This window comes from Lytechinus variegatus, chromosome 16, assembly GCF_018143015.1.
Source record: "Lytechinus variegatus isolate NC3 chromosome 16, Lvar_3.0, whole genome shotgun sequence".
Classification (NCBI taxonomy): Eukaryota; Metazoa; Echinodermata; class Echinoidea; order Temnopleuroida; family Toxopneustidae; genus Lytechinus; species Lytechinus variegatus.
The window spans coordinates 4,643,566-4,655,256 of record NC_054755.1 but is presented as its reverse complement, the minus strand read 5'-3'; the positions used below and the strand labels follow the sequence as shown (position 1 = coordinate 4,655,256).

General features: G+C 36.4%; 1 protein-coding gene across 1 annotated transcript in view; it reads left to right on the top strand.

The window, feature by feature from the left end:
* Positions 1-527: 527 nt before the first annotated feature.
* The window catches only part of LOC121430011 (tetraspanin-6-like), a 34,485-nt gene continuing 23,321 nt past the window's right edge, over positions 528-11,691 (top strand). Inside the window, exon 1 of the mRNA XM_041627280.1 lies at positions 528-758. Coding sequence (XP_041483214.1) covers positions 678-758 — 81 coding nt within the window. The 5' untranslated portion in view covers positions 528-677. The remainder of the gene's footprint in view (positions 759-11,691) is intronic.

The following is an 11,691-nucleotide window of genomic DNA, read 5'->3' as shown; positions in this document are numbered from 1 at the left end:
GAGAAAAAAATAAGAATAAAAATTAAAAAAAAAACAAAGCTACCTTTCTTCCCTTTCCTCCCTTCCCTTTCCCCTTTCTCCTCTCTTTTTTCCCTTCTTTTTTTTCTTTTTTGGGGACGTTTTTTTTTATGGGGGGGGCGACCGCCCCTACCGCCCCCCCCCCTGGCTACGCACCTGATCATATCATCATCATCATCATCATCATCATCGTTATTGTACCAAGATGCATAAGACAAAAAGAAAGAATTTGCTATGAATCAAGCAATTGCTACATCATTTTTATACATCTGATTCTGACCCATTGGCCATTTTACTTGCTTAAAAAAGCAAACCTCTAACGAGCGTTTGGATATTAATTTAACACATTTTATTTCAACATTTTCACTTTCTGTATATCAACTAGCACACCGTCTTCATGCACAGTTTTAGCAGGTGCCCGCGTAGGGAACCAAAATTTAGTGATAATTGGAACTCGTAGTCTCGTCTAGCTAGCTAGCTAGCTAGTCTTACGTATTGTATGCTGCTGCTGCTGTTCGAATCATCTTGGATTGTTAATGTTGCGTGTAGACTCGGAGAACATTCTCATCTCATCTCTTGCCAGCTGGTATCTTTGAAATATCGGTTTTCTTTCGAAGATTACAATTTCTTCATTCGTGAAGGAGGAATAACTAACCAGCATGCCACCCAAGAGGTTTCAGACAACGGCCGCTATGGCTTGTGTCAAGATTCTGTTGACAATTTTCATCGTCGTATTTTGGGTGAGTGTTTTGTTCCTTCATGCCCAGAGTAGCCCGATAACGCTTGGCCGACATTCGTGGCATGCCGTACGCGTGTCGACTCCGCTGCCAGCTGCCCTCCCTTGCTTGGCAGTTGCAGACTTTATTTATTGCATGATAGAACCATGGGATTTCTGTAAATGTTTAGAAATTGTGATTTTCACTGAGATGATTAGTGTCAATGACGATCTTAAACTTACAAGGACAATTAATTATTCATTCATTTATTGGTGCCCCACCCACTTTTGTCATACTCAGAATTTCCTGAAAAAGTGAAGGGGAGCCCCATCATGTGTGCGCACCTAAATTTAACTTTTAGATTAAACATGATTTTATTTTTATTCCTAAAAAGTTTTCAGTCAGTGATGTTCCGTATATTCTTATCAGCATGTGTGCCAAAAATCTTGTGAAAATTCTAAAGAAATTTATGATTTTTCTTGGAAAAACCCTCGGGACAGTCATTTTCAGATTGAACAAAACAATTGGTGCCCCTTGTCTGCGCATCCATTCACTTAAACACACAATTCAGAGATTTCGATGAGAAAGGCTGCATTTTGAGGCTGTCACATGAAATGCCCAAAAGTCATTCTTTTTCCACCATTTTGAGTCAGATTCTTTAATGAATATCTATGTATTTCAGGTGTAAATTTTGTGGTCGTTGTGTATCTTCTTTTATTAGAATTGTGCAGATATGCGTGTGCACAGACAAGGGGGACTGCAAAGACTTGGGACACCTTACCATACATTTGGACATATTCAAGTGTGGACATGGATGTCAGACTCAGAGTCAGACTCAGACAATCATTGAATATTTACTTCTTTTTACAAAAAGAACATCTTGAATTGATACTTTCAAAAGTTGGTCTTTAATACTTTGTTGATGTTAATAGGATAGTCTTGTTTTGTAAGCACTATGTTTTTTTACATGATGTTGTAATGTAGTGAAAAAATGATAGAGATGATGATGTTGGTGATTGATATTTTCATGATGATGTTTGATGATGATATTGATGATGACGTTTGATGATGTCATGATGATGATGTTGATGATTGATAGTGTCATTGATGATGATGATGTTTGATAATGTTATAATTATGATGTTGATTTTATCTTTTACCAGTACGATAAAACAAAATCCCTTTAATAATTCAAGTTGTTTTTAATTGAATCTTTAAAAGCAATATATTTCTAGAGTAAGAAGTTTTCTTCATGAATGCACTTTTTTATTTAAAAAGTCCTGGTTTAACATGTATCAAGCAAGTGATAATCTGATAGTCTTAATATTTATTTTCTCAGTCATATTCATATTTATACCTTCAGTATCTTCCGTAACTTTTTGAAGGATTTTCAGGTGTACAAGCAGCTGTATAAATATCGATCTGTAGATTTTGAGTACATTTTGAACGATCGCTGTCCATAAATTGACTTGCAATGGTTGAAAATAAAATGTGTATATGATGACAATGATAGTTTACAAACTTTAGTTCAACTACATTTACAAGTATTAGTCCAATTATTCAATAATAAAGGGAACAACGTCTCTTCTATAAGTCACTTCATAGAATATTACTCCAGTCATCACATTCTAGCTAGCCCCACAAACTAAAAAAGAATACACATTTCTCCACTGCCTTAGGTCTGGGGAGCATTCAAGCAGAACTATACATTGGCATTACACATCCCATTAAATATACCCATTAGACACCTGGGTGGAGAGTGGCAAATATTTTAGCCTTGTTAGATGCTTGGCCTCTGCAACAGCCACAGCACTATAACACTTTCCTATAGACCTGTATGGATTCCATGGGTAATACCAAATCATTTGGATCATTTTGCATTAGAGTGTGCATTGTGTTGGGCTACATTGAGAGTTTGTGCAATGTTTGTTCGTGTATGAGTGGGGGTAACATTAGCCTGGTACATGTAGTTGTTTGACATTCCATGTCAGTAGTTTGATCAACATGTGTACAATAATTACTTCATGGTCTGTTCCACTAGTCTAGGCATCCGACACATACCCTTTGGGAATGGGAAGAATAAAAGAAATGAAGGGGAAGGACAAAAAGTTCAGTTTCATTGCTCCCTTGGTGCTTGTATGGAAAAAAAAGTGTTACAAAACTTACATACATTAACCCTATTGTCCAATTCCATTTAAACCAATGAACAGGATTTAATTTCCATAGAAATACACATTGCCTATAAACCACATACACATTGCCTATAAACCCCAGCCAGAGTTATCTTGGGCATAGGGTTTAACAAGTTAAAGGTAAAATAAATTAGTAGCAGCAAACACTTCTTTAATGAGAAAGTCTTTGAAATCAACATTAAATGCTACCTTTTTATCATACATGTAGATCTGGTTCTTGTACATTGAAATAAACCTACATGTATCTTTGTGAAGTCATACATGTACAAATAGCCAAAAACCAATTACACATTTCTTTTCAACAGGCATTTGGCAATTATTTTTTATTCATACTAACTGTGCAACCACTTGGGTGGTAATTTTTTTGGGGGGATTGTGTTCAAACTCATTTTAAGATCTTTACCACAACTGGCATTTATCTTTAATGTACTCACCAAGGATTGGAATTTAGTAATCTCAGATGATATCCAAAATAATAACAGGAGCATAGATCTACAAAGACATCAATTTGGTCTAGGGCTTTAGGCCTATGATTCAAGTACCAAAGTTATTCATTTTTCAAATTGAAGCCTTTTATTTTAATATAGTGAGCACTATGAGATGAAATTACTTATCATGCCAAGTTCTGTCCAAAGATCTGATATTGCCTTGATATTGATTTGTGGACATGAAAGGAGTAGAATATATGTACTCCAGCCATATATGTACTCCAGCCAACATTCATAAACTTGTATTGCATTTCCAACATGTGCATATCACATTGGCACTACTACGAAAGTTGGCATTTACTGCTTGCGTATGTAAAAAAAAAATGGAAGCTGTGGTGATAACTGCAATGGAGATGACCTTTCTGAAAGTGAGAGGGATTTCTGGAGGAAAAACAGATGGAATTGAACTGATTCATGATGCAATCTCCTTTCAACTTGGCAGCAGCCATCTGTTGTCTAGTGAATTTCGAGATTGAAGAGATAAGGAAGCTGTTGCTTGAAGCCATCAGACCCTTGTTTACTAACACATGCATACAAAATGTTGTATAGTGATGATTGTACCCGAATTCACAAAGCAGACTTGTAATACCAAACTCAATTTATTGAATGTTTTCATCAAGGATGCATTCCAAACTCTTTGTCACAGAAGGCCTACATGTAGCTACAATGATTTCGACATTTTCTTTTGCATTTGGCTCTTAATACCTCTGTACAATAAAGTATAATTTTTAAGTGAACCTTGAAGAATTGTCCCTTTAGGCATTTTCAAAGCTATTTCCAGCATGCAGGCAAACCCTAGTCTGCAGGCACAGACCCTGATTGAAACTTTGATCAGCATGTTTGTCTCCATGCATAGACTAGCACATACAGAACCTGCTGTTGAGGAGAGGGCCTTCAGTACACAAGGCATGAGTAGGCTGCACATTCAGACCCTTAACTCAAGTCAACAGTTTGCACAGCAGACTAGGCAAACTCTGTAGATTGCCCCCCCCCCCTATTAACAAACAGCAGAAAGGGAGAATCCCAAAGCCTTCATTTGATTTATACTTATAGGGAGTAATGTTTGTTTGTTAGTTTGCATCGAATGAAATCTCAGCAGATGACCTTAAAGGGGAATGAAACCTTTGGAATAAGTAGGCTTGTATCGAAACAGAAAAATCAGAATAAAAAAAGAAAATTTGAGAAAAATCGGACAAATAATGAGAAAGTTATGAGCATTTGAATATTGCAATCACTAATGCCATGCAGATCCTCTAATTGGCAATGCGACAAGGATGTGTGATGTCACATGTGAAAAACTCCCTTTGATGGACTATAAAATACCTTCAAAATGTCTCTTTCTGCTTTTTCTTGTGGTGATACAAAACCTTTATCCATGATGCATTCTTTACAAATCTGTATTACATGCCCTCCTATAGAAAAAATACATGATCTGATAGATGCCATGAAAGAGGCAATTTAAGTGAAATATATACTAAAGTAATGGGGAGAGTTGTTCACAAGTGACATCACACATCTCTGTCACATTCCCTATTTGAGAATCCCCATAGCATTTATAGTGATTGCAATATTCAAATGATCATAACTTTCACATTACTTGTCTGATTTTTCTCAAACTTTCGTTGATCTATTTCTTTGATTTTTCTGTTTTCACACAAGCTACCTTGTTCCAAATGTTTCATTCTCCTTTAAGGTATTTCTGACTAAAACATTTCCGTCTCTGCACTGTAGACTAATGGCATCCCAGACAAGTAAATATCTTGTCTTTTTGACCTCTACATTGACCTGTGTCTCTGCATTAGGATCAGTGAAGGGTTTTGTTTGGATGTTCAAGGAAAAAACCCTTGTATTCAAGATTGGACATACATGGGATTTACATTTGAGAAATAGGCCTACATGTAGCCTACTGATTATTCATTTTGGTAGCTACAATTTAGGCCTGCAGTATAAGGTGTTGTCAAAGTAATTTTAAAAGGATCAAATGAATGTATTCTTGGTGAAAGCAATTTTTAATCTTTCTCTTGTAAATACCTGATATGGGCAATCAATTTGAGTGCAATCTTTTATCTTTACATTGTAGGTACATGTACATGTATAGTAGGCAACAATTTTAGTGCATTTCATTTCAGTTCATGTTGACAGTACATAGAAATGAAAAAAATCTATACTTTCTTTGCATTTTCTATGGTATTAGAGCAATTGAATAAAACAAAATAAAAATGTCTAAATCAATTTCCTGATGAGAGTTCATATTTATGTGAAATACATCTATGAAGCTCATTATGATGAGTCATTGATAAGGGTGCACTGAACTCTGAGCAAAGCGAGTCTCATGCTATAGGCCTATATGTACATTACAATAGTCTCAATTGATACTTGTACATCAATTTGAAATATTGTGTTTTAATAGTATAGCCCATTATTGTCCCTTTACCAAAGTTATTGCCATTCTACATATATGTAGATGTACACATCGAAATAAAGTTTAGGTTTTTATTTGGAAAAAGCAATAATAATAATTTACTATAGATAAAAATGTCTCAAGCACAAATCACATAAGTTGGCTTTATCACACTTTATGGAAATTCTGCACAGGAAATCAAGAGTAAAAATCATGGGTAACCATGGAAATGAGTCATATAATTTTCCTTTTCTTTCATTTGTGTTCAAATAATAAATCTTGTGGCATTGAAGAAGGGGAAGTCTTCTTTTGAAAGAAATAGAGTAGAGTTTCTTGACATCATTTCCATTGATAATGATGTCAAACATGAGTCATATTGGCTGCATCACATTTTACATTATGTGACTTCTGACTCACAACGAGACTACTTCATCGTACATGTGCCAGTCAGTCACAGTATGTTCACATCAGGGCCCCGTTGCACGAAAGGGTAATTTGCCAACCAATGGTAACTACCATGGTAACGCTGATCATCAGCCAATCAAAATCAAGGATTCCATGCAAGTTACCATTGCATGGCAAAGTTACCCTATTAGGTGCAACCGGGACCCAGGAGTGTTTTATCAGGGAATCTGACTTCATTCAGCATATAGTGATATTCAATGACTAATATTTTGCTCTGAGCCAATCAGATGTAAGAATTTCAGTAGCTTATAACAGATGTAGCCAGTCAAAATCACAAACTACATGTATATGTTGAACATGAAATGATCCTCAGGTCGTTGCAAATTCTAAATGTTTACGAATCAGTAGTTTTTTTTTTTTACCTTGGGACTTGTGGATTCAAAACTGACTCTTGAATCATTACATGCACATTATTTAGCTTTAGTATGGTTGTAGTGGAGAGAACTTGTCCAACTTGAACAGAGTTTAAAGTTCAAACTTTTTCAAATTCACGCTCTTATACCCATTTCATAAACCCAATTATGCGTATAATATCTGCATAATTTGGTCGTAAAATTGGAGCAGGACCAGAGTTATCCGCATTATTTCGATGCTGCAATTATCCGCATAATAGCGGCATCGGGACCAGATTTTGAATTTATGAACGCATTTCCAAAGTAATGCGGATAATTGCCATGGTGCGGTCACAAGGTCACCCTTTTCCAACACAACCCCATCGGAGGGGTTGTGTGCAGTTGGCATGACAATTATCCGCCTTTTTCAGGTCGGGCGCTCATAAAAAATAGTGCGGATTATTTTCGGAGTTTGTGAATGCAATTTTTATTGAATTATCCGCATTACTCTTAGGCGAATAATTGGAGGATGGGTTTATGAAAGGGGTATTATCAAATTTTCAGGTAGAACATATGACCTGGACATGAGTTCACGCAGATCCAATTTCAGCTCTTTAGACATGATGTGAACAATGTACATGTAGGCTACAGTATGGTATCTTGACAAATCATTCATTAGAACATTATAGCTCTATGATTAGAAATAGCATACAATATTCTGTAATGCTGAACGTCTCAATGCATTTGATGTCTTTAAAATATGGCAATAAGATTATTTCTCCAATTTAACATGGGCTATACATGTAGTAGTCCTGTCTTGAAATGACCATTTGCTTAGGAGGGATCTCCTAAATGATACAAATGTTGAAATATTGTAGGGCATAATGGTAAACCGTATGCAAAACTTATTTTGTGAAGGTGTCGTGTGAACCCAACTGGTGTACAGTACTATAGTGCATTATGTACACTGGAGTCCAGGGTCATGACTTGTAATGTTCATCAGAAATCAAGGCTGCATACATATGACAGTGCGTGGCCCTGGAAGCAGGATTGGGGTAGCAGATACTGATTAAGATCAATTGTGATGTGTAAAACAGCTGTAAGAATTCACATTCATGGGCATGTGGTATGAGTTAATCCTTATTTGAAGATTACAAATAACAAATATCTCTATCTCGATTTTATCAGAAATCCTGATAGTCTGATAGATTATCTTGTAAATGACTCTCTTGAAATCCGTTTTTTACAGATCATTTTTATTTTATCAATAGTTGATTGACGAACAGTAGCAAAATGTCTGATAATAATTCTTCAGATTTCAGTAAAATCAACAAAATAGAATATCATTAATATTTTAAGTGCAATATTTTTTCATCACTTTTAGGAATGGTGTTGTAGAGATGATCAAGGGTGGATGTAGGCCCTTTACACTCCAAACCAGACAGTTCATTTTTTCTTCAGGGGGGGGGGGGAGTGGGCGCTATTCACAACCTACTGACTAAAATAAATCTGCAACATAAGATACATGTAAGCATTAAAAGTTTGTGGTAAAAGCAGAAAAAAGTAATTAAAAAATTGGTGAAGATTTGAGGAAAAAGTTTTGGATTGGTGACGTCATAAAATGAGCATCTGCCCCATATTTTAAATATAAAATGCATGAATTTCAATTTTTTAATGGTTCCTGATGACTTGTTTTCGTTTTCTATTCATGATTGGGTGTGAAATGATTTGTGTATTAATATACAAAAGATACAGTAGTAACCATTATCAATTTTTTAGAAAATGACATTTCATTGATTTTTTACCATTCGCTATATAGGAATGCTGCTCGCATATGGCGTCACAAATAAAATAATTAAAATTCTAATAACTTTTGAATTCGTTGATGGATATTTCTCAAACCTCCGGCAATATTTTATTACTTTTTCTGCTATTTTTACTATAAAATTTTTGTCAGGGTGAACTTCTCCTGAAAACATTGCAATGGAAGAAATTTTCTGGGGCTCCTTTTTTTCACTTTTTGGGGCTTTTTTAATCATTTTGGGGCAAAAATTGCCCCTCTTCTGTTCCAAACTTTACCATGGTGAATCTCCTGTGGCTGTACATAGCCTAGTCTCTACATTTAGGCTCTGTGTTATGAACTACATGTACTACTGTAGTACATACATTTATGTGCAAAAAGGAATGGTTTGTGCATGCAAATCAGGACTTTCATGGAGCTCTGCAATAGGATTTAGGAATGGGATGTGCTAATTTGTTGCAGCTGTTCAGATTGAAAGCTTCTGTGATAAACTGACAACATAATAACTTCCCCCTTTTAACTTCTCCCCAATAACACCAATCATTAAATCTGATTTTAATGAATCTGCTGGTACACTGGAGTTTCTTTTTAATTGTAGCATAAAGTATTAAATTTCTTCTCAAGAGAAGGTGGCAAAATACATGTCGGCCCATATTACACAACGCGTCAAGTCTTTCTACCCCCTTCTATCCTTCATTTGCATTATATTTGTTCACCCCCTCTCTGTATTTACTTTATTTCACCACCAATCCCTCACCTCTCCCTTCCCCTCCCCTTTCTCTTTCCTTCCCCGAGTACCATCCACTTTCAGACCTTTTTCTGTTCCTCCCACTTCTCCATCCCTTTTATTCCATCTCTCATCTCTGTAATCATCAGTTCCATATTCTCTTCTCCACCCCTTTCTCCTTTCCTTTAATACTCTCCTATCCATCTCCTTACCCTTATTCCTCCAATATCTCCCTTCCTCACTCCAACCATAACCTTGTCTGCAGGCACAGACCCTGATTGAAACTTTGATCAGTGGGTCTCCACGCAAAGACTAGCACATAGGGAGCCTTCAATACACAAGGCATTAATAGGCTGCACATTCAGACCCTTAACTCATCATTTCTGTTCCCTGATTTTGTACTTTCTGCATCCCCTTCCATCTTCCTCCATGTATCCACCGCCCCATCACCGATCCCTCTCCCCTTTCTATCCCATTCTACCCCCTTCCCTAATTCCCTACACCTCTCCCACCCCCTTCTCTCTCTCTCATCCTTTCTCTTCTCTCCCTCATTTCACCTTTCTATTTCTATGTTGTAGTAGGTCCATGGTTATAATCAGCTTGAAAGCTACATTTTTCATGAGAGAGAGAGTACTCCCCCAGTGTTCATTATGCATCGTTCATCATTCATGAGATTATGTCGTAGAATATACTTGTATGTGGTGTCTCGAAGGTTCTTTCAATTGTAACAGCATTCATGTACATGTAGATGCGACGCACAATGGCATTAATGACCTCTATTCGTCTAATCACCAGTTTGTCTATGACCATTTCGTCTAATAAGCAGTTGGTCTATAAATACCCATTTTCTTTTCATTCATTTCGCCCAATTGACACTTATCCAATAGACCAAATGGTTTATGACTTTATGGACTAAATAGCCATTAGACCAACTGGTTATTAGACGAAATGGTGAGTGGACAAAATGACAATTAGACCATATGGATAGTGGACAAATTTATGATAGACCAAATGAGTTGACGAATATGCATTTAATAGACCAATTGGAAATAAACCACTTCATGTTGCTTTCTAAAAACTTCATGTTGCAGATGGAATACAAGATTTATTGTAAATCCATTAGAAGATGGTGAAAAATTGCCATCTACATCTTGTTTTAGAAACAAATTAATGAAAGACAAAAAAAAGACATTTGTAGTTGTAAAGTGTACGTGAATTTGTTCACAACAGATGAGGATGACTTATACTTTTAGCATCCATGGAGATCATCTCATACATGTAGCTCCATGTTTGAGATGCGAAGGAAAAACCCGGGCTGAGTGATAATGAGGTTAGCCGGGAACGTCTGAGCTGGGGATGATCTCAAATTAATTCATCCCTGATCCATGAAGAATGAAATTTAACCCCTTTATGGTGTGCAATCTTAGGCTCCCAACCTAACGTGACTCCAGTGGCCCATGCATGAGAAGCATCAATTATGTATCCTTTCAGTTGGAAGCTCCTTACTTTCATGCAGGCACTCCAACCCCTTTTGGAATCATAACGTGCTTTGGAGTAGACATTTTCATGGGAAACTCCATCTTGTTGACTGTACATTGAAATGAGGATGGGTATGCACATATTCACATACTTGTGTATTATTGAGTGCTCATATCATAAACTGCCCGAAAAAGAAAGATGGGCCTAATTTACACACATGTAATAATTATGTCGAGGGTGTTAAATACCCCTTTTTGTATAATAAGAACTTCAACTTTTGGTTTTAATAGAATATCATAAGGCCGAAATAGTCGGGCAGAAACCTCTTCAGTAATGATATAAAGTTTCTATAAAGTACCAAATTGTGACGTCATCAAATTTCACTTTTTGCATATTTATCAGCGTTTTTGATACCATATTTTGGTAGAAAGTGATGAAAAAAACCCACAACCCAAATTTGGTGGGAATCGGTCAATGAGGCCCCAAGATATGAACTTATGAATACATAATTAGCCCCATTGAAGTCAATGTTGACCTGGTTCCTAGCATTTTAACTAGGCCAATAATACCCTCAGCCAGGGTTTTTCCTTCGCATCTTACAGTATAGGGCATCCTCCTCTGTTGTGAACGGGTGTGAATGTTGCCAATATATTCCAACATTATGCTTTTTTCTTTGATATGTTGCATAATAAATCTATTAGGGCTGCATGTTATCGTTCAGAAAATTCTCTGTCGATATCATGCAAAAAATATCTTAACGATATTGATAACTATCAGGTCGACAAAGAACATGATCTATACACATTTGTTTATGCATTAATTATAGTGATGTCACGTACTCGCGGTGGTCAAAATTTGGGATCTGCCACTGTACCAAGAACGCTTGAAAATCCGCATTCATCGGATGTAAATGACTACATAGCATCTTTTAACAAACATATTTAGCATAAATACATCTTCACCTTACACGTTATTAGCATTATGTTAGGGTTGGATGAAGTTTTATCGATAATGTTGGGGCTTTTTGGACATCGTTCTGAGCAGTCAACGTCTTTCGCCTATCCGCCATTTT